At 45.3% G+C, this 27,764-nt stretch overlaps 1 protein-coding gene across 1 annotated transcript in view; it reads right to left on the reverse strand.

Moving 5' to 3' along the window:
- Positions 1–27,454, reverse strand: part of LOC126176786 (dedicator of cytokinesis protein 1) — a 475,112-nt gene extending 447,658 nt beyond the window's left edge. Inside the window, exon 1 of the mRNA XM_049923958.1 lies at positions 27,202–27,454. Within this exon, the coding sequence (XP_049779915.1) occupies positions 27,202–27,247 (46 nt within the window). The 5' untranslated portion in view covers positions 27,248–27,454. The remainder of the gene's footprint in view (positions 1–27,201) is intronic.
- Between the last annotated feature and the right edge of the window lie 310 nt (positions 27,455–27,764).

Raw genomic sequence — 27,764 nt, forward strand, 5'->3', positions numbered from 1 at the left:
ACCTATCGTTACAAACCTTTAAAATGAATGGAAGGGGTGAGAATTCTCAATTCGCACAAGTGACGGGCACTGCTTATTTGCTATGAAACGAAATCACTATACCATGCAGAAAGAATTTAAATTTCTAGATGACAATGGAAGAGCAAAAAATTACAACGATCGACAGACAGGATTCATTGTTCTGTACATCAAGAAGCACTTTGCGCTAAATTTGCAGGCATGGAGCACTTTAAGAAATTGGTGGTACGAATAGTAAACTTTCTGAAATCGCAATCATTATTCCATTTTCAGTTGCAACAGTTTTTAATGGAAATGAACGAAGAGTATGGAGACTTCATATATTACTGCAATGTGCGTTTAAGTCAAGGGGCAGGCCTGCGACGATTTTTCGATTTAAATCTCGCTATTGTTGAATTCCCCCCCCCCCCCCCCCCCCCCCAGGGGACTCACACCTACTGGTGAGTACGTGGCTAGGGCCCCGAGCTGAGTCCTGGCATTGCTTCCACTTACTTATGCCAGGCTCCTCCTCACTTTTATCTTTCCTATCTGGTCACCCTCGGTCAGCTCTTGTTCTTTTCCGACCCTGACGCTATTAGGTTTCGAGGGCTAGAGGTCTTTCATTTTCCAATCTATACTTCTCATCCACGGGCAGCGTCTGTACTGCAGAGGAACGGCGTGCCAGAGGCGTCTGTACCCCATGTTAGGGGCGGCCTGGAAAGTTATATCGCCAATCCGTTCTGAAGCAAGCGTGGCGATTATTCCTTTCACCTTTTGAGTCATGATGTGTGACAGTAAGGTAAAATGTTCCGGAGTTAAAACAACCCCACGTTCGGATCTTCGGGTGGGAGCTGCGAGCTGCTTTAGTATCACAAAATCCAAAGTCTACAAAATTGAGAGAAGCAATGCCTTCAAATCTGTACGTACAACTGTCGCACGCCAGTGAGAGATGACAGTTTAACGGAAACAGTAGAAGAGCAAGAGAAAATTAACTGCGACATCGTTGGTTAAGTGAAGTGCGCCGTAAAGGCGAAAACTGCCTTGAATTCGGGGAATCTCGTATATTACTGTGGAGAACCAAATGGAAAATTAAATGGAGTTGGATTTTTAGTAAACAAAACTATTGTCGACAAGATAACAGCATTAGAAGGAATTTCAAGCAGAATTGCACGCTTGGTCCTAAAAATATCAGACAGGTATAAGATCCAAATATTTCAAGCATATGCACGTAAGTCTACTCATTCGCATGAAGAGATAGAATCTTTCTACGAATGTCTGAAGGAAATATATGAGAAAGGCAGAGACTGTTTTTATAAATTTACAATTTGAGACTTAAATGCCAATGTTGGAACATACAAAGAGGGTCATTCAGTTGTTGGCAAATATGGAATAGACTTATGCCAGGCTCCTCACTTTTATCTTTCCTATCTGGCTACCCTCGGCCAGAGAGATTGGTGCAATTTGCAGAATGCTTGAAAACACCTTTTTTGAATAAGTTTTTCAGGAATCACTCAAGTCGCAGATGGACTTGGAGGAGTCCTAACTTTGAAGTGAAAAAGTCACTGCATTAAACAGGTTCAAGACAAGCAGTCATCATCGATTAGTAAGAGCAAGATTTGAATTTGACACAAAATATGAAAGGTTAAAACTAATTAAACGAAGAAGTAAAATTTTAAATTTCAAAAATCTTGAACGGAAAGAGGACTTTAAAGAAAGAATTCAGAGAAAATTAAAAGAATGTGAAGCAGAAGAAGTATCAAAGGTACTAATTACGACAGCTGAAGAAGTGTGTGGCTTATGTAAATCTCAAAACCAACCCCAGAAACTGACAAATAAAACAACAGGTTTGATGGGCAAGAGAAGAAGAATGAAAGTTGATACAGACAAAGACGACATCAAGAACTATGAAGAAGACACGCTAAAAGCCAGTCTTGAGAATACATCTAGTTCAAAGAAAGCCAAGTGAATGCTTACGATTGGAAAGAATCAGCTAATAGCATTACACACATATCAAGGCCGAATTACAGACAAGAAAAAAATACTTGAATATATTGGAAATTTCTATACTAACCTATACAGTAAAGTCAATGATGATACCTTGATTCTAGATAAATCGTATGCTTCTGTCTCTCAAATTCCAGAAATACTACCATCAGAAGTCAAACAAAGGGATGACCTCCCAGCCAATGTTAGAAAGCTGATGGATGAGGAATCCATAAAGCATAGCTAAGATATTTTCAGGTTTTTTGCGCTGTGGAACATTATCAAGAGACTGGAATAAAGCCAAAATAATTCTAATACATAAGAAAGATAGTACCAAAGATACAAAGAACCATCGCCCTATCAGCTTACTCTCCATGGTGTACAAAGTTTTCACTAGGATACTGACTACCAGTTTGAGCACTAAACTCGACCGGGCTCAACCCATTGAACAAGCCAGTTTCCGATTAGGATTTAGCACAGTTGATCATATCTTCACGCTACAGCAAATAATTAGTAGAACAAATGAGTACCATCTACCCTTTTGCCTCGCTTTTATAGACTTTGAAAACGCCTTTTATTCGATCAAGTCACCCAGCTATGTTTGCGGCTCTAAAAGAACGAGGAGTAGAACAGGGCTATATCAAAGTCCTACATATCATTTACAATACCTACACAGTATTTGTGAGCGTTGCCGAAGATACTGATGAATTTCCCGTTGAAATGGATATAAAGCAAGGTGATTCTATAACTTCCAAACTATTTTCAGCAGTTTTAGAAAAAGCCATGCCTAAATTGAATTGGGTAGAAAAGATAATTCAAGTTCTCTGAAAAAGACTGAAGAACTTGAGGTTTGCGGATGAAACTGTCCTACTTGCAAATAACATAGAAGAACTTCAAGTATTAGGTAACGAACTTGCATTAGTGTGCTTTGAGGTTGGACTAAAAATGAACATTGATAAAACCAAGATAATGATCAATGAATGGACACCTGAGGGAAGTATATCAGTTGGAAGTACACAACTCCTAATAGTTACAGAAAATATCTATCTGGGTCAACTGATAAACACGAAAGGAGATTTAAGACCAGAAATATTATGTCGAATTAAATTGAGAGGCATTATTCTAAACTGGAGCCCAATTTACCACAAGAGACCTTGAGGAAGACTATCAAACAGATGGGACAGAGATTTAAGGAAGAGAGTGGGATTCAATTGGCAACGGGAAGCTCAGGATCGGAAGAAATGGAAGATCTTACTGGGATGCTTTGTTACACTCCTACTCAACGAGGTCACATCATTAAGGAAAGAATTGGGTGGTGGCGATGATGATGATTGTTGAATTTATGAAGTAAAAAGGAGGGCAGGAAAGAAAAGTAGAACATCTGGAGTGGATTACAGACTTCGCATTTTAAGTAGACTTGTCTGCACGTTGCCCACAGCAAGATTCTGCAAGGTAAATTCTGATTTGATGGGGATGCATCTAAAAAAAGAAAAGAAAAAAAAGTCGCGTTCTCGAAGGGACACATTCTGACAAAGACAGTCCAGTTACCTAAGGTCACTGGCGTTACAGAAAGCATGAGGTCTGAAGAATTCATATCGGCCTTGCAAAAATTAAAACGACAGTTTTATAAACGTTTTGAGGTAACTGTCAATCTTACATCTATTTTCGAGCTGTTTTCGAGACCGTTTGCCGTTTCAGTTGAAAGCGCCCCTGTGCATGTGTAGATATAATTGACTGGCCTGCAAGGTAATTCCAGTTCTAATTACTAATATTTTTACGTTAAAACTGTCCGAGACGTCTACATTTCTTTTCTCACGTAGATTTTCCATGTCTCCATAACGAGGTTGCAAAAGTGTTACAATATTTCTATGGACATATTTGAGTGAAAGATCGTTTTTCGATTACGGAACTAAGTCAGTCAAGATTATGTGACAACTTGGGCGCGAAACATTGTGAAATTGTCTGCGTCTGTCCCTATGCCGACAGTTTGTACCACATAAAAATTATGTCTATGTTGTTGAGATACGTGAAATATGAACCAGGTCACATGCAGTACGACTGTACTGCCAGTTGAATGCGGCGTTATTTTTCCTCTTCCCCCTCAAAACGCTCAGGCAGCGCCGAGGGGGGCGCTAGGGGAAATGTGAAACGAGGATGAGCACTTTGCAACTGGGCCAGGGCACATCCCGCGAGCAGAATCTTGGCCACCCCTGTTTTATATAGTCGGTAAATTTTTGAGGGAAAATGAATACCACCACCAAACTTACTACTGTTTTACAAATATTTATATTAAGCTCTATCATAGACATTCAATTATTTGGCTTTTGGTATTCATGTATTTATTTGTTGATTGTACTACTTAGCTTAACGAAGTTGTTCCAAATTTACTTTTCTCCCCAATTTTATTCAGTACCTTTTCATTAATTATCCAATCTACCCGATTAATCTTCAGATAATGGAAAATCCAGGATAGAATAACAAAGATATGGAAAGGATAGATTGCTATTTGCTATTCACCACCAACAGGAGGCACTTAGAGACAGGCACAATGAGAAAGAATGCTAGAAATATATTTGTAGTGTTCTTTTTTCATTGTGCCTATCTGTAACTCCACTCCTCCTCCTTTCTGTATTGCAGCAATTAATCTTCAGCATTCTTCTGCGGCACCACATTAAAAGCTTATATTGCTCTTCTCACCTCAACTGGCAATTGTTCAATTTTCTCTTCCACTCAAAGCTATATTTCAGACAAATATGTTCAGGAAACATTCCCAACATTTAAATTTATATTCAATGCCACGAAAATTCTCTTTATCAGAAACACTTACTTTACTACTGCCAGACTGCATATTATACACTCACTACTTTGGCCATCATCAGTTATTTTGCTGCCAAAATAGGAAAATTCATCTACCATTTTTAGTCTCTCATTTCCTAATCCATTTCCTCTGCATAACCAGATTGAATTCAGCTACATTCCACTTCCATTGTTTTACTTTTGATGATGTTCATATTACTGTCTCTTTAAAAGATAACATCCCATCCACCAACCGATCTTCCGAGTGTTTTGTGGTCTCTGACAGAATTACAATGCCATCAATAAACCCTGAAGTTTTTATTTTCTCTCCCTCCACTTTAAGTCCGCTCTAAATTTCTCCTCGATTTCTTTTACTGTTTGCTCAACATACAGGCTGAACAACACCAGATGTAGGCTATGAAATTGTCTCACTCAATTCTCAATATACACTGCTTCTGTTTCATATTCTTCAGGTCTTACGACTGAACTGTGCTTTCTGCACAGGTTGCAGATAACACTCTATTTTATTCCTAACTCCTCCATAATTTCAAAGAGTGTTTTCCAGTCAACACACTCCGAAAGCTTTTTGTAAATCTACATGTCATAAACATGGTTTTGGTTTCCTTTAGTTGAGGGGTCAGTACTGAGTCATCTTCCCCTCATTTCTCCAGAACCCAAACTGATCTTCCCAGAGAACAGCTACCTGTTTTTCATTGTTCTGGGAACAATTCGTGCCATGGTTTTCAAAACCACAATTCATTAAATTTTTAATTCACACATGTTAGCAGCTGCCTTCTTTGGTATTGGAATTATTGTCTTTAAGTCTGTCTCATATATGTTGTGTACCAGATGGAATTTTTTGTCATGGCTAATTCTTCCAAGGACCAAGAAAATTTTGTGTACTTCAGGTGCCCTGTTTATTCTAAGTATTGCAATGTTCTGCTAAATTCTTCTTGCACTGCCATATCTTTCACATCATTTATCTACTTCCTCTTTCTTTTCATTGATAATGTCTTTCTATATATCCCTTCCACTATTAAGTTGGTTGATTGGTTGGATTAAAAGAGGGGGAAAGGGACCAAACTAGGAGGTCATCAGTCACTTGTTCCGAATAAAACAATGCCTCATGTGTGAGAATAAAACAAACAAGACTGACAACTCAAAACGGAATGAAAGGAAAAATCACAAGAATGATGAAGTGCAACAAACATGTAAGCGGACAAAAAGGAAACAAGAAAACCACAGACATGCAAGAAATGGGATGAAGAGATTAAAACAACAAAGCAGATTACTATGGCTGGCTGACCATGAGAATAAAAAAAGAGAAGCCAGCCACTCTGCAACGCATTAAAACCTCCACCCTTTAAGCACTAGGGTGGAGGGCACAGAGGGACAAAGGACATGTGCTAAAACTTAGATAAAATGATAAAACCCTCCCTAACGAATAAAACATAACACTAAATCAGCCAATGAGGCACTATCAGATAAAAATAGCAGCAACAAGTCCGGCAACCCAAGATTCCGTTGCTGGGCAGTCAATGTGGGACAGTGCACCAGAATATGGGCCACTGTGAACCGTAAGCTGCACCGACACTCGGGCGGGTCTTCACAGTGCAGGTGGTAACTGTGAGTCGCCCAAGTGTGGTCAATGCTGAGCTGGCAGAGGACAACCAATTCCCTGTGACAGGCCCGCAAGGAAGTCTTCCACACATTCATAGTCTCCTTAATGACACGCAGTTCGTTGTGTGTACTGTTATGCCATTCCGTCCTCCAAAGCCGAAAAAACCTATGGCACAAGTCAGAATGCAGGTCAGGTTCAGAGGTGCCCATCTCCAGAAGTGGTTTCCGCGTAGCCTGTTTGGCCAGCCTATCGGCAAGTTCGTTGCCTGGGATGCTGACGTGTCCTGGGGTCCACACAAACACCACTGAACGACGGGACTGGTCCACGGCATAGATGGACTCCCAGATGGACGCTACCAAAGGATGGCAAGGGTAGCACTGGTTGATAGCTTGTAGGCTGCTCAAGGAGTCAGTACACAGAAGAAATTATTCCCCGGGGCATGAAAGGATATCCTGAAGTGCACGAGAGATGGCCACCAGCTCTGAAGTGAATAGACTGCACCCACAGGGCAAGGAATGCTGTTAAAAATGGCCTCTGTGGACATAGGCGAAGCCCAGATGACCATCAGCCATCAGTGTAAACCACTTAAGAGCCCCAGGAACACATCAAGAATTGAGAGGAAGTGACAGAGCAACAGGAGTAACTGAGTCCTTAAGGTCATGTGAAAGGTCGAGACGAACCTGTGGCCTAGATGTACACCACGGAGGTGTATGCGGGCGGATGGACCTAGATGGGAAGGTGGTAAACAGAAGGACTCCAGTTCGGGCAGAAGGGATCACACGCAAACTGCAATCGTTATCCCTTATCTCGGCTGCCGATGTGGGAGATGAACTGCCGCAGGTGGAAAAAGGAGACGGTAATTCGGATGCTCAGGACACCCACGAATGTGTGCAACTTAACTGGCGAGCAGTTGTGCATGCCTAACCTTCAATAGAGGGACTCCGGCTTCCACCAGGACAATGGTCACCGGACTCATACTGAAAGCTCCCGTCACTAGGCGAACGCCACAGTGGTGCACTGGGTCGACTACACGCTATGCTGGGGGTGCCGCCGAGCCATAAACCAGACTCCCTTAGTCAAGGCAGGACTGAACAAGGGCTTTGTAGAGCTGCAACAGAGTAAAGCGATCTGCACCCCAGTTGGTGTTGTGGAGGGCATTGAGGTGCTGCCAGCACTTCTGCTTAAGCTGACAAAGGTGAGGTAGCCAAGTCAACTGGGTGTCAAAACACAGTCCTAAGAATCGATTTGTCTCCACTACAGTGAGTGGATTGTCATAAAGGTAAAGTTCTGGTTCCAGATGAACTGTACGACGCTTTCAACAGTCCATCTTTCAGGGAGTACTTGACCAGTTATCTGTGCATATCCTTCTATTATTGTGCTGGATGTTATACAAACCAAAGAATTCGTGTGTTGTGTTTGCATTATGGAAGGCAGGCTGCATCGTGTTGTTGTTGTCATCGTCTTAAATCTGAAGACTTAATTGGTGCAACTCTCCACTTTAAGCCTATCCCGTGCATGCCTCTTCATCTCTGCATAAGTAGTGGAAACCAGGGCTAGTTGTTAGAAAGGGCAACTCGCTACGTCGGTTTGCAGTAGGGTTTTGGAGCATATTCTGTATTCAAACATTATCAATCACCTCGAAGGGAACGGTCTATTGATACGTAATCAGCAGGGTTTCAGAAAACATCATTCTTGTGCAATGCAGCTAGCTATTTATTCGCACGAAGTAATGGCCGCTATCGACAGGAGATCTCAAGTTGATTCCGTATTTCTAGATTTCCGGAAAGCTTTTGACACCGTTCCTCACAAGCGACTTCTAATCAAGCTGCGGGCCTATGGGGTAGTGTCTCAGTTGTGCGACTGGATTCCTGATTTCCTGTCAGGAAGGTCGCACTTCATAGTAATAGACGGCAAATCATCGAGTAAAACTGAAGTGATATCAGGTGTTCCCCAGGGAAGCATCCTGGGACCTCTGCTTTTCCTGATCTACACTCCTGGAAATTGAAATAAGAACACCGTGAATTCATTGTCCCAGGAAGGGGAAACTTTATTGACACATTCCTGGGGTCAGATACATCACATGATCACACTGACAGAACCACAGGCACATAGACACAGGCAACAGAGCATGCACAATGTCGGAACTAGTACAGTGTATATCCACCTTTCGCAGCAATGCAGGCTGCTATTCGCCCATGGAGACGATCGTAGAGATGCTGGATGTAGTCCTGTGGAACGGCTTGCCATGCCATTTCCACCTGGCGCCTCAGTTGGACCAGCGTTCGTGCTGGACGTGCAGACCTCGTGAGACGACGCTTCATCCAGTCCCAAACATGCTCAATGGGGGACAGATCCGGAGATCTTGCTGGCCAGGGTAGTTGACTTACACCTTCTAGAGCACGTTGGGTGGCACGGGATACATGCGGACGTGCATTGTCCTGTTGGAACAGCAAGTTCCCTTGCCGGTCTAGGAATGGTAGAACGATGGGTTCGATGACGGTTTGGATGTACCGTGCACTATTCAGTGTCCCCTCGACGATCACCAGTGGTGTACGGCCAGTGTAGGAGATCGCTCCCCACACCATGATGCTGGGTGTTGGCCCTGTGTGCCTCGGTCGTATGCAGTCCTGATTGTGGCACTCACCTGCACGGCGCCAAACACGCATACGACCATCATTGGCACCAAGGCAGAAGCGACTCTCATCGCTGAAGACGACACGTCTCCATTCGTGCCTCCATTCACGCCTGTCGCGACACCACTGGAGGCGGGCTGCACGATGTTGGGGCGTGAGTGGAAGACGGCCTAACGATGTGCGGGACCGTAGCCCAGCTTCATGGAGACGGTTGCGAATGGTCCTCGCCGATACCCCAGGAGCAACAGTGTCCCTAATTTGCTGGGAAGTGGCGGTGCGGTCCCCTACGGCACTGCGTAGGATCCTACGGTCTTGGCGTGCATCCGTGCGTCGCTGCGGTCCGGTCCCAGGTCGACGGGCACGTGCACCTTCCGCCGACCACTGGCGACAACATCGATGTACTGTGGAGACGTCACGCCCCACGTGTTGAGCAATTCGGCGGTACGTCCACCCGGCCTCCCGCATGCCCACTATACGCCCTCGCTCAAAGTCCGTCAACTGCACATACGGTTCACGTCCACGCTGTCGCGGCATGCTACCAGTGTTAAAGACTGCGATGGAGCTCCGTATGCCACGGCAAACTGGCTGACACTGACGGCAGCGGTGCACAAATGCTGCGCAGCTAGCGCCATTCGACGGCCAACACCGCGGTTCCTGGTGTGTCCGCTGTGCCGTGCGTGTGATCATTGCTTGTACAGCCCTCTCGCAGTGTCCGGAGCAAGTATGGTGGGTCTGACACACCGGTGTCAATGTGTTCTTTTTTCCATTTCCAGGAGTGTATATAAATGACCTGGGTGACAATCTGAGCAGTTCTCTTAGGTTGTTCGCAGATGATGCTGTAATTTACCGTCTAGTAAGGTCATCCGAAGACCGGTATCAGTTGCAAAGTGATTTAGAAAAGATTGCTGTATGGTGTGGTGGGTGGCAGTTGACGCTAAATAACGAAAAGTGTGAGGTGATCCACATGAGTTCCAAAAGAAATTGATTGGAATTCGATTACTCGATAAATAGTACAATTCTCAAGGCTGTCAATTCAACTAAGTACCTGGGTGTTAAAATTACGAACAACTTCAGTTGGAAAGACCACATAGATAATATTGTGGGGAAGGCGAGCCAAAGGTTGCATTTCATTGGAAGGACACTTAGAAGATGCTACAAGTTCACTAAAGAGACAGCTTACACTACACTCGTTCGTCCTCTGTTAGAATATTGCTGCACAGTGTGAGATCCTTACCAGGTGGGATTGACGGAGGACATCGAAAGGGTGCAAAAAAGGGCAGCTCGTTTTGTATTATCACGTAATAGGGGAGAGAGGGTGGCAGATATGATATGTGAGTTGGGATGGAAGTCATTAAAGCAAAGACTTTTTCGTCGCGACGAGATCTATTTACAAAATTTCAGTCACCAACTTTCTCTTCCGAATGCGAAAATATTTTGTTGAGCCCAACCTACATAGGTAGGAATGATCATCAAAACAAAATAGGAGAAATCAGAGCTCGAACAGAAAGTTTCAGGTGTTCGTTTTTCCCGCGCACTGTTCGGGAGTGGAATGGTAGAGAGATAGTATGATTGTGGTTCGATGAACCCTCTGCCAAGCACTTAAATGTGAATTGCAGAGTAACCATGTAGATGTAGATGGAAGTGCACGACACATGACTTAGCGGCTGAAAACTGGAAGCCGTGGGCAAGAGCCCATGACTGCGCGTTATGGATGGCTCCCTGTAGGCATCGCTCAGCAACATCAGTACCGGTGGAGCAGTACGAAATGCAGAAGCCATCTGCATACAAAGAGGGTGAGACAAATGGCCCTACAGCTGCTGCTAGACCATTATTGGCCACTAAAAATAGTGATACACTCAATACAGAGCCCTGCGGGACTCCATTCTACTGGGTATGGTGGGAACTATGGGAGGAATCAATTTGGACATGGAAAGTACGTAGCGACAGGAAATTCTGGATAAAAATTGGGAGCGGGCCTCTGAGACCCCACCTGTATAATGTGGCAAGGATGTGTTGGTTGGTTGGTTTGGGGGGGATTAAAGGGACCAGACTGCGACGGTCATCAGTCCCTTTTTCCAAAAAAAAGTAAAACCACCCAAAGAGAATAAAAAAACGAACAACAGGAAAGACGTCAGACGACACAGGACAAGAAATACTCCTACAGAGATCAGACGAAACAAATTAAAATCACACAGAGTGTGACAGTGGTTGGCCGACCATAGAGATAAAAAGGAAAAGCCAACCACCGAGAACACATTAAAAACTCAGCGTAAAATCGTAGGCCAATGGCCAGAATCAACACAAAAGAACAGAACAAACACTCAGAGTAAATAATAAAAACCCCCTGCCCGAATAAAACGGAAAACTAAGTCAGCCATACCAGGGTCATCACATAAGAGGGCAGGGAGCGTATCAGGCAGCGCAAATGTCTGCCTGACCACAGCTAAAAGGGGGCAGGCCAACAAAATGTGGGCCACTGTCAAAGCCGCCCCGCAGCGACATACAGGAGGGTCCTCCCGGCGCAGTAAATAACTGTGTGTCAGGTGGGAGTGGCCAATGCGGAGCCGACAAAGGACGACAGAGTCCCTGCGGTTGGCTCGCAGGGATGACCGCCACACAGTCGTCGTCTCCTTGATGGCACGGAGTTTATTGGGCATGATCCGATTGCGCCATTCAGCGTCCCAAAGCGCAAAAACTTTTCGGCGGAGGACTGCCCGCAAATCAGTCTCTGGGAGGCCAACGTCCAGAGACTGTTTACTCGTGGCCTCTTTCGCCAGGCGGTCAACATGTTCATTGCCCGGGATACCGACATGACCGGGGGTCCACACAAAGACCACAGAGCGGCCGCAACGCGCAAGAGTATGCAGGCCCTCATGGATAGCCATCACCAGACGAGAACGAGGAAAACACTGGTCGAGAGCTCATAAACCGCTCAGGGAATCGCTACAGATAACGAAGGACTCACCTGAGCAGGAGCGGATATACTCTAGGGCACGAAAGATGGCGACTAGCTCAGCAGTGTAAACGCTGCAGCCAGCCGCCAAGGACCGTTGTTCGGAATGGTCCCCTAGAGTTAGCGCATACCCGACACGACCAGCAACCATCGAACCGTCGGTGTAAACAATTCCAGAGCCCTGATATGTGGCCAGGATGGAATAAAAGCGGCGGCGGAAGGCCTCTGGAGGGACCGAGTCCTTCGAGCCCTGTGCCAAGTCGAGCCGAAGGCAAGGGCGAGGAACACACCACGGGGGTGTACGCAGAGGCGCCCGGAAAGAAGGTGGAACTGGGAAAAACCCTAGCCCGCAGAGAAGCTCCTTGATGCGTACGGCGATCGGACAACCCGACCGGGGCCGACGGTCTGGCAGATGGACGACTGACTGCGGGAACAGGACACGATAATTTGGATGCCCGGGCAAGCTAAAAACATGGGCAGCATAAGCGGCCAGCAAACGTTGGCGGCGGAACCGCAGTGGAGGTACACCTGCCTCCACTAGGACGCTGTCCACAGGGCTGGTGCGGAAAGCACCAGTGGCAAGGCGTATCCCGCTGTGGAGAATTGGGTCCAGCACCCGCAACGCAGATGGGGATGCGGAGCCATAAGCTAGGCACCCATAATCCAGGCGAGACTGGATTAACGCCTGGTAGAGCCGCAACAGGGTAGATCGGTCGGCGCCCCAGCGGGTGTGGCTCAAACAACGCAGGGCGTTGAGATGCCGCCAACACGCTTGTTTAAGCTGCCGGATATGAGGCAGCCAAGTCAACCGGGCATCAAAAAGAACACCCAAAAACCTGTGGGTCTCCACCACAGCAAGAAGTTCGTCGGCAAGATAAAGCCGCGGCTCAGGATGGACCGTTCGGCGCCGGCAGAAATGCATAACGCGGGTCTTGGCAGCCGAAAACTGAAAACCACGCGCTACAGCCCAAGACTGCGCCTTGCGGATTGCGCCCTGTAGCTGACGTTCAGCTGCTGCAATGCTAATAGAACTATAGTAAAGACAGAAGTCGTCAGCATACAGGGAAGCGGAGACAGAATTTCCTACTGCCGCAGCGAGACCGTTTATTGCAATTAAAAACAGGCAGACACTGAGGACAGAGCCCTGGGGTACCCCGTTCTCCTGGACGAGGGAGGAACTATACGAGGCCGCGACTTGCACGCGGAAGGTACGATACGACAGAAAATTTCTGATAAAGATCGGCAGAGGGCCCCGAAGACCCCATCCATGAAGCGTAGAAAGGATGTGATGACGCCATGTCGTATCGTACGCCTTCCGCATGTCGAAAAAGACAGCGACCAGGTGCTGACGGCGGGCAAAGGCTGTACGGATGGCCGACTCAAGGCTCACCAGATTGTCGGTGGCGGAGCGGCCTTTACGGAACCCACCCTGAGACGGAGCCAGAAGGCCCCGAGACTCCAGCACCCAATTTAAGCGCCGGCTCACCATCCGTTCAAGCAACTTGCAAAGAACGTTGGTGAGACTAATGGGACGGTAGCTGTCCACCTCCAGAGGGTTCTTTCCAGGTTTCAAAATGGGGATGACAATACTTTCCCGCCATTGCGACGGAAACTCACCCTCGACCCAGAGACGGTTGTAAAGGTCGAGGAGGCGTCGCTGGCAGTCCACTGAAAGGTGTTTCAGCATCTGACAGTGGATGCGATCTGGCCCGGGAGCGGTATCAGGGCAAGCGGCAAGGGCACTCTGAAATTCCCACTCACTGAATGGAGCGTTGTAGGGTTCAGAAGCATTGGTGCGAAAAGAAAGGCTCCGACGTGCCATCCGCTCTTTAATGGAGCGGAAGGCCTGGGGGTAATTCGCAGAAGCGGAACTCATAGCAAAATGCTCTGCTAAGCGGTTTGCAATGACGTCGGAGTCAGTACAAACTGCTCCATTCAGAGAGAGCGCAGGGACGCTGGCAGGGGTCCGATAGCCGAAGACCCGTCGAATCTTGGCCCAGACCTGCGATGGAGTGACATGGAGTCCAATGGTGGACACATACCGCTCCCAGCACTTCTTCTTGCCTTGGCGGATAAGGAGGCGGGCCCGCGCACGCAGCCGTTTGAAGGCGATAAGGTGATCCATGGAGGGATGTCGCTTGTGACGCTGGAGCGCCCGCCGGCGATCTTTAATCGCTTCAGCGATCTCAGGCGACCACCAAGGCACAGCCCTCCGCCGAGGGGACCCAGAAGAACGGGGAATGGCAGACTCGGCGGCAGTGACGATGCCGGCGGTGACCGATGTAACCACCGCATCAATGGCATCAGTTGAGAGAGGCTCAATAGCGGCAGTGGAGGAGAACAAGTCCCAGTCAGCCTTATTCATAGCCCATCTGCTAGGGCGCCCAGAAGAGTGACGCTGTGGTAGTGACAGAAAAATCGGAAAGTGGTCACTACCACACAGGTCGTCATGCACACTCCAGTGGACAGATGGTAAGAGGCTAGGGCTACAGATTGAAAGGTCAATGGCGGAGTAGGTGCCATGCGCCACACTGAAGTGTGTGGAGGCACCATCATTCAAAATCGAGAGATCGAGCTGCGACAATAGATGCTCAACGGTGGCGCCTCGACCTGTTGCCACTGACCCACCCACAGAGGGTTATGGGCGTTAAAGTCGCCCAGTAATAAGAAAGGTGGCGGCAATTGGGCTATCAGCGCAGCCAGGACATGCTGCGCGACATCACCCTCCGGTGGAAGGTAAAGACTGCAGACGGTAAGAGCCTGCGGCGTCCACACCCTAACAGCGACAGCCTCTAAAGCTGTTTGTAGAGGGACAGACTCGCTGTGAAGAGAGTGAAGGACATAGATGCTGACGCCACCAGACACCCTTTCATAAGCTGCTCGGTTCTTATAATAATCCCGATAGCCACGGAGGGTGGGGGTGCGCATTGCTGGAAACCAAGTTTCCTGCAGAGCAATGCAGAGGAAAGGGTGAAGGCTGATAAGTTGGCGGAGCTCAGCTAGATGGTGGAAGAAATCGCTGCAGTTCCACTGGAGGATGGTTTTGTCCATGGCTGAGAAAGGCGTGCCGGGACTGGGACGGCAGATTACGCCGCTGGGTCACCTGCTGCCTCCGATTGAGCACCCGTGCTAGTGCTATTGCTATTCACGGCGTCTGAGGGACCGGCGAGATCGAGGTCCTCAGCGGACGCCAGAATCTCCACCTCATCCTCAGACGCAGAGCGAGAAGGTTGCGATGGGGTGGCTACCACCGCGCGTTCCTTGGGCTTAGAGCTGCTCTTCTTTGATTTCTCACGCTGCTCCTTGGGTTTAACTGGCTGGGAGGGCTTCACCGATTCAGTCTCCGGGACTGAGGAGGATCGGGAAGCCCTTCGACCTGCAGATTGTGGGCACTTACGCCACTGTCGATCGTCAGCCTTCCCGCCGGTGGAAACCTGGGAAGGGAGGGACCCAAGGGACCCCTTGCGAGCGTGAGAAGCCAAAGAAGTTGGACACTTCTCCGGCTTAGAAGCGGGGACCGACGTCCCCGATGGGGGGGATGGTGTTGCTCCTGAGGTAGGTGGCACAGGAGCAACCCGGTGGGTAGAGCCCCCCCACTGGCAAGGGGGCAGGAGGAATTGTACCACTCGTCGATCCGGCCGGAAGGCGCGAAACTGATGGGGCTAGCACAGGTGTTGTAGCAGCGGCGTAGGAAGTTGTCATTCGCACTGGATGTAATCGGTCGTATTTCTGTTTGGCCTCAGTATAAGTCAGTCGGTCCAGGGTCTTATATTCCATGATTTTACGCTCTTTCTGGAATATTCTGCAGTCTGGCGAGCAAGGTGAATGGTGCTCCCCACAGTTGACGCAGATGGGAGGCGGGGCACATGGAGTATCGGGATGAGATGGGCGTCTGCAATCTCGACATGTGAGGCTGGAAGTGCAGCGGGAAGACATATGGCCGAACTTCCAGCACTTGAAGCACCGCATCGGGGGAGGGATATAGGGCTTGACGTCACATCGGTAGACCATCACCTTGACCTTTTCCGGTAACGTATCACCCTCGAAGGCCAAGATGAAGGCACCGGTAGCAACCTGATTGTCCCTCGGACCCCGATGAACGCGCCGGACGAAATGAACACCTCTACGTTCTAAGTTGGCGCGCAGCTCGTCATCAGACTGCAAAAGGAGGTCCCTATGGAAAATAACACCCTGGACCATATTTAAACTCTTATGTGGAGTAATAGTAACGTTAACATCCCCCAACTTGTCACAAGCAAGTAACCTGCGTGACTGGGCGGAGGATGCCGTTTGTATCAGTACTGAGCAAGGATGTGTTGTCGACAGGTGGTGTCATACGCTTTGTGTAGATCAAAAAAGAAGGCAACAAGGTGTTGGTGTCTGGAAAAGGCTGTTTGGATAGCAGACTGGAGGAACACAAGATTATAAGCGGTAGAGCAACCCTTGCGGAAGCCGCTCTGACATGGGGCCAGTAGGCCATACGACTCCAGGATTCGACCCAACCCAACTGCCGACACACCATATGTTCCAGCAGCTTACAAACAACGTTGGTGAGGCGCTGATGGGCCAATAGCTAACCACATCAAGTGGGTTTTTACCGGGTCTGAGCACCGGAATGATGGTGCTCTCCCGCCATTGCGATGGAAAGACACCATCACACCAGATCCAGTTGAAGATCACAGGAGCTGTGTCAGGAGCAATGTGCAAGTGCGCTGAGGAGCTCCCACTCCACAAATGGGATGTTATAGGGTTCACTGTGGTGTGCAGTGAATGAGAGGACTTTTTCCTTTCCATCCGCTGTTCGAGGGTGCGATGCAGAAGCTCGAGCACAGTGCTCAGCAAAGTGCTCGGCAATCGCGTTTAGGTCGGCAAATAGCATGACGTTGATGGTAATGCCAGGAATACCTGTTGGGGTCTAGTACCCAAAAAGAGGTCTACTCTTCATCCACACTTGGGAAGGTGACACATGGCACCCAATGGTCGACACATACCTCTCCCAACACTCTCGTTTCCGTCGTTTTATAAGCTGGCTTACATGGGCACGGAGCCACCTAAAGGCTATCAGATGCTCTAGGGAAGGGTGCCGCTTATGTTGCTGGAGAGCTCACCGACGCTCTGTACTTACCTCAGCAGCTTCCATCGACCACCAAGGGACTGTCTTTCACTGGGGGCAACCTTAAGGGCGAGGGATCGTGTTTTCTGCCACAGAATTAATTGTGGTAGTCACCTGCTCAATCATCACATCAATGTTACCATGTGGGGGAGAGTCAACGGTGACATCAGAGGTGAAAGTTTCCCAGTCCACCTTGTTTAACGCCCAAATGGGCAGGTGTCTGTGGGGTTGATGCCGGGGCAGTGACAGGAAGATGGTCACTACCACACAGGTCGTCATGTGCTCTCCAGTGGATAGATGAGAGAAGTCCTGGGCTGCAAATTGATAAATCAATTGCCAAGTAACTACCTCGAGCCACACTGAAATGTGTGGCAGCCCCAGTATTTAAAAGGCAGAGATCGAACTGAGACAGTAAAGTTTTGACATCTCTGCCTTGGTCAGAAACACGGTATCACCCCACAAGGGTTTATGAGCATTAAAATCACCCAAAAGTAGGAAAGGTTTAGGGATTTGATCAATCAGTGCAGCTAATACATTCAGGGGTACTGTACCATCTGGAGAAAGGTACACATTGCAGACAGTTATTTCCTGTGTAGTCCATATTCTGACAGCCACAGCCTCAAGAGGGGTTTGAAGGGGCACAGTTTCACTACAGACTGAGTATAGGACATAAACACAAACTCCAATATTTCTTATAGCCGTGGAGGGCAGGGGTCCGCATTGCCGGGAACCAGGTTTCCTGGAGGGCAATGCAGAAAGCAGGTGTAAAACTTAACAGTTGCCATAGCTCAACCAGACAGTGGAAAAAACTGCCGCAATTCCACTGGAAGATGACATCATCGTGAGACGGCACCGCCTGAGCAGTCTATATCCATTGTGTCTGAGGGTCCGGTGAGATCCAGGAACTCAGCAGACACCAGAATCTCCACCCCATCCTCAGATGCATAGCTTGTAGGTAGTTGTGGTGTGGGTGCCACCGCAAGTTCCTTGTTCTTGGGGGTCTTCTTTTTCGATTTCTCGTGCTGTTCCTTGGGTTTCCCTGGCTGGGAGGACTTCACTGAATCAGTCTCCGGGACTGAAGACGAGCGTGAAGCCCTACAAGCAGCTGCTTTCGGGCAGACCCAGCTTGCTGCAACATGTGTGTTTCCCACCTTCTTTCACGGCTGTGAAACATGGATCCTTAAGGCCGGAGACTAACAGTATATTGATACATTTTGAGCTCCGGTGCTGGCAAATGACACTACACCTAAAATGGACCGAAAGGAGAATTAATGTGTCCATTATTAAGCAACTAAATATCTCCAGGCACCTTTCTTCTGGTGTCACTCAAAAAATTCTCCAATCCTTTGGCCATATTGCAAGAAGGTATGGAGGAAATCTAGAGAAAATAATCTTGGAAGGAAAGGTTGAAGGCACGAGACCAAGGAGGACAGCAGCAAGCAAGTGGATAGATCAAAACAAGAAGATCTCCATCCAATTCTTCAGCAGGCTCCAAGACAAGCTGGTAACAATCTGAATATAGATGACCAATTCACAACACTCAGCAATGAGTAAGACAACTTGTAATGATGATAATATTGAATTTAAAGGCACTGCACTACTTGGTTCTCTGTCCCTCGATCCACAGGAAAATCATGTAGAAAGATAATAAATGAGAAAAGGAAAGTTATCAGCTACAGAATCTGTGACCATGTTGTCATAGCTGAAAATAATATGTGTGACAGTAGTTTTAATCAGACAGTTAAAACTGATATGAAACCCAAGCAGTCAGCCAGATAGCTAAAACTTGCGTCTCGTCACTGAAGGATACACAAAGAAGAGTCATCATAGTCAGTTCAACTAAAAATGGGGTGGAAAATGAAAATGAGGTGAGAAAATGCAGACTGTAAAGACTAGAAAGCTACTTACCTTAAACAGGTAGATAAATAAAATATGTACATAAAAATTTGAAAAAGCTTGACAGTATGAAGGGAGAAAGTAGCCTGAGGGCACATGCCACAACGAGAGGTACTCCCTCTCACAACGATACCCGACACCGAACATGCATTAAATTATATTGTATAATCTGCTTACCCTCAGGAAATGTAAGACTTTAGTAGCTGCCAACCCATTGTCTGCAAGTATCTGAGGTAGTGCGCACACAGGCTGAATGCTTATCTAAAATCGGCCAGCAAGGCATACTTTGCTGGGATATGGGCTACTGTGAGATTACCACCACAGCTGCACTGAGTGGGGTCCTCCTGATGCAAAAGGAATACATGGTTAAGTGTCTTGTGCCCCGCACACAGTTAGTGAAGTACTGTGGCATCTTTCTGAGGGGCCTGGAGAGAAGTATGCCACCTCAATGGTCCCCTTGATTGCTCTCAGCTTGTTGAAGGTCACTGTAGCCTGCTATTCGATATCTCAGGTGTTCAGAATCAGACACAGTTGCAATTTTAAGTCTGTGCCTGGTACTCCTAGTACAAGTTCATCTGCTAGGGTTGCTTTTTTAGTTAATTTGTCAATAAGTTCTTTTCTCAGAATACCCATATCGCTCAGTGTCCAGATGAATGTTACTGTCATTTTGTGGCTGTGGAGGTCAACTAAAAGGTCTTGGATGTTAGTGACCAAAAGGTTTTTGGGGTAGCACTGAGCTTTTTGTCTTTTAAGCAGCTCACGGTGTCAATACAAACCAGGACGTCCTTAATGGCGAGAGCTTTAATGTAGTACTGCTGAGCCTGGAGTGTATACACTGTATATACTCACCAGAAAATACTTCTCATGCTCCCTTCCATGTGCAAAAGCATAACAAACACTGTCATTGATTTTCAATCCGTCCATGTAGATGCATGTTGAATATGGGTAGTCACAGAGAAACAAACTGAATGCACATCTGAGAATTGAGGGGTCAACATTTTTCTTACGATCCAGAAGAGGTCCACCCGAATCTTATCACTTGGTACATACCACAGGGGATGCCCAGAGGGAATTCTATGTACACAGACAAGAGCAGACAGCTGGAAGTCCTCACAGAGAGCTTCTAATTGTATTCCAGCTGGTGTACCCATTTTTGGGTGATTTGTAATATTCCTCAAGAAATTTGCCTTGAATTGGTGTACATATGATAACCGTGTTAACTGACTCAAATAAAAGGCCTAAAAATTGGAAAGTTTCAATGACTTCAAGTAACTGGTTACTGAGGTAAATGTTCTGGGTACAGATGCACAGTTCTGATGCAACAAAAGTACATGACACTAGTTTTCACAGATGAAAAATTGATATCCACAATTCAGAGCCCAATTATGTATCTTCTCTGTAGCCCCATGAAGTTGGCACTATGTGGTGTGCAACGATGCAGCACTGTAATGCAGGCAAATGTCATTGACAGTGATGGTGATACTGTCACTGCAGTCACAATACCACCGATTGCAAACATGAAGAGGGTAATGCTCTGAATGTATTAGTTGCTATTTGGACCCAGAACTGCCAGAGGAACAGAAATTCTGGATAAAAATGGTCAGCAGCCCCAAAAGCCTCACTCACATCAGGTACTGGCATTGCACAAAAGCACTGCGCACTACAGAGTTGAATCAGTTGGTCTGTCATGAACCAGAATTCCCAAAAACAGTTTCAAAACTATGATATATGTCCTATGGCTTCCAGGCACAAACATTCTTGCAAATAATCTGCATGGCCTGTCTGTTTGAGAGATTGATCGATAATTACTCAAAATTCGAGGGCATTTTTCCTTCTTCAGGAAAAGGGATAATAATACCCTCCCACCACTGGGAGGGAAACTCCCCTTCCCACAAAATACAAGTGGAAAACCCAAGGATGAGTTTGATGCTGTCATTGCTAAGGCGTTTAAGCGTTCAATTATGGATTTTATGTGGTCCAAGAACTGTGTCTTGACACTCTGCTAAAGTGCTGCAGAACCTCCCATTCACTAAGTGGAACATTGTATGACATTAAACCTTGTGCAAGGAAGGACAAAGAATTTCACTCCACCAGGTGTTTCCAGATCAGAAATTAGGAAGGTAGTTACTGGATGTGGACATTTTGGTGAAGCTTGCCTCAAAATACTCAGCAATAGCCACTGGATCAGTATAGGTGTCATCACTCAGGGAGATGCAAGGATCTACTGTAGACAATGGGTGGCCAAAAATGTGGCAGAGTTCCCCATGCCTTCACACAAAGCCTCTTGAATGCTATTAAGTGTTCCACAGGGGGCTGGCACTTTTGTCGAAGTTTCCTGCAACGCTCTCTGACAGCTGCAACTATTTCTTCAGAGCACCATGGCTAAGTTGCATTGGAGTTGAAAGCTTGCTAGTTGGCTTTTTGAAATGACCTACATGGTGCAAGTTCCATTGGTCGAAAAAGAGAGTGTTAGGAAAATGGTCTCAGTTGCAGAGGTCACTAGGGACATACCACTGGATTAAGGGTGAGATGTGTGGGCTTCGGATTGTAATGTGTATGGCTGACTAAGATCACAGCTCCAGTGTTAAGGAAGCAGACTTCCAGTTCTGAAATTAACTGCTCTAGTAACTTGGCGCAGATCAAATGGAGCAGCAGAATTCACTTTAACTTTAAATTTATCCTTCTTGCCCATGTGAAGATTCAGTTTCTGTGAGAATTTTCCTGTCCTGACTTCTGCAACAGAAGAGGACCATTCTTTTCTATAGCCCACAGCCTGTGTCTCCACTGGTCACTGGCTGATGGTAGATTGCTGGTCTGTTTCATCCTGGGAGGAGGGCACCTTGGTAGGTATCCGCTTCCCTGGTGATGCTGGATGAGGATGAGGCATCTCTGGCTGCACTTATGGCATGGTTATGACTAGTGTAGTGGGTGTGGTGATGAAGGGGGGCTAGTGTACCATCCCCAACTGTAAAACAGACATTCACGTGTAGCTAGTACCTGAAGTTGGTGTCCGAGACCTTGTCACCGTGCTAGGTGTGAATTTTCACAAATTTTTGCAAAGTTTAACATCTTATCGATCAAGTGGAGTCATTTAAACTTTTTCTTAGTACCCTGATAAAACAGGCAATCATGAGTTTCGTATTTCTGGATTTTCTTCTCCTCTTGGAAAGTGAACACATCGGCACACAAGGGGGATGTTCTGGGCAGTTTACACATGTAGGGAGTTGTTCACAATGGACGACATACGTCCAAACCTCTGGCACATAAAGCTCATTGGAGGAGAAAATTGAGCTCGACATCACATCTGTAACCCATGATCTTAAGTTTCTCAGGCTAGGATGAAAGCTCCGGGGTCCACCCTTTTATCCTTAGGTCCTGTGGAGGCAATGAACAAAATGGATTCCATGTGGCTCTAGGTTAACACACAGTTATCTGTCTGTAGCGTATGATCCCAATGAAAGATGACACCTTCAAACCGGTTGAGTTTTTGGTAATGGATATATACCCAACCCCGTCACAGGTCTGAGGTGCCTGTGTTTCGTTAGTATTCAACAATGATCCATTTCTCACCTTCTCTATTATTATGTCTTCTCCAAACCAGTTCTTAATATTTTCAACAAGAACAGAAAAAAACAGTCGCATTGTTGTTGCAAAAAGTTTCTCCATCAGATCTGCAGGATACCAAGAACAGGACAAACTGTCCATTTTCTAACCTACCTGCCCGATTAAGGGATCGGGCATTCCACGCTCTGATCCGTAGAACGCCAGTTTTTGTTCTCCTGATAACAATGTCCTCCCGGGTAGTCACCGCCCAGAGATCCGAATGGGGGACTATTTTACCTCCGGAATATTTTACCCAAGAGGATGCCATCATCATTTAACCATACAGTAAAGCTGGATGCCCTCGGGAAAAATTACGGCTGTAGTTTCCCCTTGCTTTCAGCCGTTCACAGTACCAGAACAGCAAGGCCATTTTGGTTAGTGTTACAAGGCCAGATCAGTCAATCATCCAGGTGGTTGCAACTACGGTACGGTCAACAGTTTCGCTGAGGCACGCAAGCCTCCCCACCAACAGCAAGGTCCATGGTTCATGGGGATAATTTTAGGAAAAGTATGGTTCATCCATAAAGGAGACCGCATATAGAACATGAGTGTTTGGGATCTCCACCTGGTTGGGTTAAAGGAAGAAATCAGAACAAATCACAGGCAGGCTGCTAGATTTGCTATCGATATGGTCTATCAACATGTGAATATTATGGAGATGCTTCACGAATTCGAGTAAGAATCCCTGGAGGAAAGACAACATTCTGTTCTTGGAACACATCTGAGAAAATTCAGAGAAACAGCAAATGAAGCTGACTGCAGCACAATTCTATGGTTGGCTATGTACATTTCACGTAAGGACCATGAAGTTAAGATAAGTGAAATTAGAGCTCATACACAAGCATATAGGCAGTGTTTTTCATTCATTTTATTTGTGAGTGGAACAGAAAAGGAAGTGAACGGTAGTGGTACAAGGTACACTCCGCCACACACCATATGGTAGCTTGCAGAATATGTATGTGGATGTAGCTGTAAGATTCTTTTCTTAAGAAAACAAATATGGCAGCTCATTCATCAGTAAAAATGGCAAAGTTCCACATTGTGGCCCTAGACAAGCCAATCAGGACCAAACAATCACTATGTCATTCTCTGTCACAGGCATCATGGAATTTGGAGCATTTGGTATGGACGCCATCTTCCCAGTTGCTGCCAGGTAACTTGAACTTTGGGCAGATATCAATCAGTCAAGTAGCTCCTTAGTTGGCCTCAAGAGGCTGACTGCATCTCATTCTCATCCATCAGGACACTAATCTAATAAGATATACACCAAAATCAAATTTTAAAGTGCAAAACATTTCTGAGAGCAGATGAGTACTTATTATAACTATTGTTTATAAACTGCATGTTAAAAGTGAAGAAATTGCAGAAAAGTAAGAAATTAACGTGATGGGATCTGGATATACTGAAAGAACTTCTTGTTGTTTAGAGTTTCAAACAAGACAACGTATAGCAGAAATCCTCGGAACACACACGAGATACTGAATTTAACTGATGAAGGAGAATATAAAACTGCAGCAGCCCTAAATGAAGCACATGAAAGGAAACACAGGTGTCTGAAAAATGAGACTGACAGTAAGTGCAAATTGGTTGACCAGAAATGGCTAGATGACAAATCCAAGGCTGTAAAAGCATGCATGATCAGGGGGAAGATAGATGCTGCTTACAGGAAAAATACAGAAACCTTTTTACAAAATTCAAAGACAAGATTTCAGATGGCAGGTCAGTACTGAACAAGGAAGGGAAGGCAGAATGGTGAAAGGAACGTATAAATGGAAATGAGCTGGAAGATTACATTATCAAAAAATAATATGAGAGATACGACACTGCTACAAAAATTTGACAGAGCACTCAAAATCTAACTTAAAACAAGGCACCTGGAGTTGACGACATTCACTCCGGTTTATGGAAATCCTTGGGGGGGCCACCCATGAGAACATTATTCCACTTGGTGTGAAAGGTGGCAGAACAGCAAAAATGTGTTTCAGGAAAAATCTAAATAATTCATTATTCCAAAACTGGCAGTTGCTGCCAGGTGTAAATATCACAGAACACTGACAGGAATTATTTACAGGAGAATGAAAAAACTGATAGAAGCTGACCTTGGGGAGGATCAATTTAGACTCTGGAGAAACGTAAGAACACAAAGGGCAACACTGGCCCCCATGACTTATCGTAGAAGATAGCTTAAAGAAAGGCAAATTTACATTGGATTTACAGAAAATGTCTGGCAGTGTCAACTGGACTAACCTCATTGAAATTCTGAAAGTGTCAGGCATAAAATACAGATAACGATAAGGCTATCTACAATCTGAACAGAAACCAGACTGCAGTCATGAAAGGCAAGCAATATTGGGAAGCCTTTTATGAATGTATCTGTCTGTAGTGTAACTTTATGTTAGAGTGAAACATGGATGATAAATAGGTCAAACAGAAAGAAACCAGACTTCAATATGTGGTGCTACAGAATAATGTTGAAGATCGGATGTGTAGATCAGGCAACTGATAAACTAATAAATTCTTGAGAAAAGAAATTTATGGCACAATGTGATGAAAAGAAGATTGGCAGGACACATGCTGAGGCATCAGGGAATTGTCCATGTGGTCATGGTGCGAAGAGTGAGGGGTGAGAACTGTAAAGGGAGGCCTAAACTCTGTTACAGTAATCAGGTCCAAGTGGATATTGGACACAGTAGTTATAGAGAGATGAAGAGGCCTGCACAGTATAGCCTAGCACAGAGAGCTGCACCAACTCAGTCTTTGGGCTGAGACCCACAACAACAATGCAACCTCAGGGATTCCAAGAGAAGCCCAAAGCCATCAGCATAAAAAAAGTGCAAACAGGAGCGTGTCATTAATAGCAAGCAATAAATTAAATGTTACATATTTTCCCCATGAATAATAGATTCACTGATTCAGACTGAGTAATTATAATGGCACTGAAGAAATCAAATACGCTCAGAGTATTCACAAGGCCAAAATGAACTTATAGATAAGATACCGTGTTTTAGGAACAAAATATTTCTCTAAGCGATCCTATTGGCAGATCACAAATTATATTAATAACAGTAGCTAGAATTTATATGATCCATATGATTTCTGATTAGAAACTAAACTCCAGACTCAATTCCTAATGAAGTTATTAATTATAAGAGCAGTAGCAATAAAAAAAATTCTGCTTTCTTTTGGAATATCTTCACATCTCCAATTTCCTGCCTGCTACTTGCTGCAAAATTGTGAACATGTTGATGTATCAGACAGTTCCGTGAAAGTGTCACGGTGTCTCCCCTCGATACATTGTTTGTGATGACAAACTGATCTGCAGTGAATTCCTAGATCTAGGTTAGGCTGGAAGACAGCAATTTAGTTGTGAGTGGATGAACACAAATAATGTTCCATAATTAACACACTTTATGTAAAGAATGGAACGAAATGGTAAACTACATTCCCAACAAATCTCCAACAGGTATATTGGTTTATATTATGTACATAGGTCTACATTGTACATCAATATGAAAAATGCAGCAAGGGGGACCTTTTACAGAAACATTAACCAACTTTTACAGAAACATTAACAAAGAAAGTAAATAGCTTGTACTAGCAACCATCTATTGATATGGGTCTGAAATGAAACAGATGAAGTAAGTACAGTAATAAGTAGCAAAGGATCACTGAAGCACAAAGTAGTGATGTAATATGAGACAGTCAAAAGCTTTTACAATTTGGCTTGCATTCATATGTCACACCCCTGCCTGTAGAGGAGAAAAGTTTCCAAGTTTGAATTCCAAATCTGGATGAATTTACAGCACTAGAGAATACAGAAAAAGAAACGAGGCAAAGAGAAGAAGATAAGTTATTGTGACATTTTAATGAGTATGTCAGGTGGGGAGGGATGTCGGAGCTCAATTGTTGAGGGAGCACTAACATGCACTACAAAGGTCAAGGAAATAATTCACCAGCTGGAGACACTACCATAACAGTGCAAATGATATTGCTGTCATTGATGGTCAAACAAACGTTTTATATTACAGAACCTGAGAATAATAAAAGTTTTTCTTACAAAAATAATTAAGTATATCTATCATGGCCAAAGGCATAGGTGCAAAGTTTTGAAAGGATATTTCCTATGATGTTCTGCACTACACAGTATGTCACTAATTTTAAACATAAAGTCAGAAATGTGGTTCTCACTCCAAGTACTTATTTTGTTTTGTTACATAAAATACTAAACAAAGCTGCTGCAGACTGAGGACAACTATCAACCTGAATCAATAAACTAATCGAAAAATGATATCTCGTTATGTGATAAGTAAGCCTAAACGGCTTTCTCGTCAATTACTGCATAACGCTCAGTGCATAAAGCATTTTTGTCAAACGTAAACAACAAACCAGGGACGCAGCAATCTGCCCTGAAACACACATTAAATCTCTATTGTAGGTTAATTTCTACGAACATCGTTATATTTTGGTCTGACTGATATTCGGCCAATGAAATTCAACAAATGGTTCAAGTGAAGCAATCACCATAACCTGACCAAAAAGTGGGCTTGGCCGCAGATGCGCAAGTGTAAACAACATTCAGCAAAACTGAATCGTGAAAAAAACTTACCCACTCCATATTTCTCGCTTTCTCTTACAGGATTCCACCCTCCCATTTCTTCAACTGTCAAGTCATATGCCGAAATTTATATACAGCTAGATAAAAAATATATATGTTATTGGTTCGCCCATCCGACGACCATATCATTTCCGCTCTACTGTTAAGGTAAAGCGAAATGACTGAACTCTGTCAAAACGGTTCTTTAAATTGCGTGTTGAGAATAGACAATCAGATTCAAATAGTACAATTATTTAAGTTATATTAAAATTTAATATATTTTTGTTTAATTTTAAGTTACATTCTTATGTATTATCTCTGTTATCGATCATATACGGTAAAGTACTGTCTATCACTTTATGATACTATCGAGAAGCTGGGCTACTTTGCCCCTGCATGTTGAACTTTGTTCAATTGTGATGGCTATAAAGTTTGTATGCTACAAGATAATAAAAAAGGGAAAAAACTTTGTTGAAACTCTGAAAGAAAAATCAGTCCTGCCTAGCACCTATTCTAATAAATATTTCTGAGCAGTTTTGATTCTATGCAACAGTTGGCATTTCCTTTTGGCTCAT

The sequence above is a fragment of the Schistocerca cancellata genome, chromosome 3, assembly GCF_023864275.1.
Source record: "Schistocerca cancellata isolate TAMUIC-IGC-003103 chromosome 3, iqSchCanc2.1, whole genome shotgun sequence".
NCBI classification, from domain to species: domain Eukaryota; kingdom Metazoa; phylum Arthropoda; class Insecta; order Orthoptera; family Acrididae; genus Schistocerca; species Schistocerca cancellata.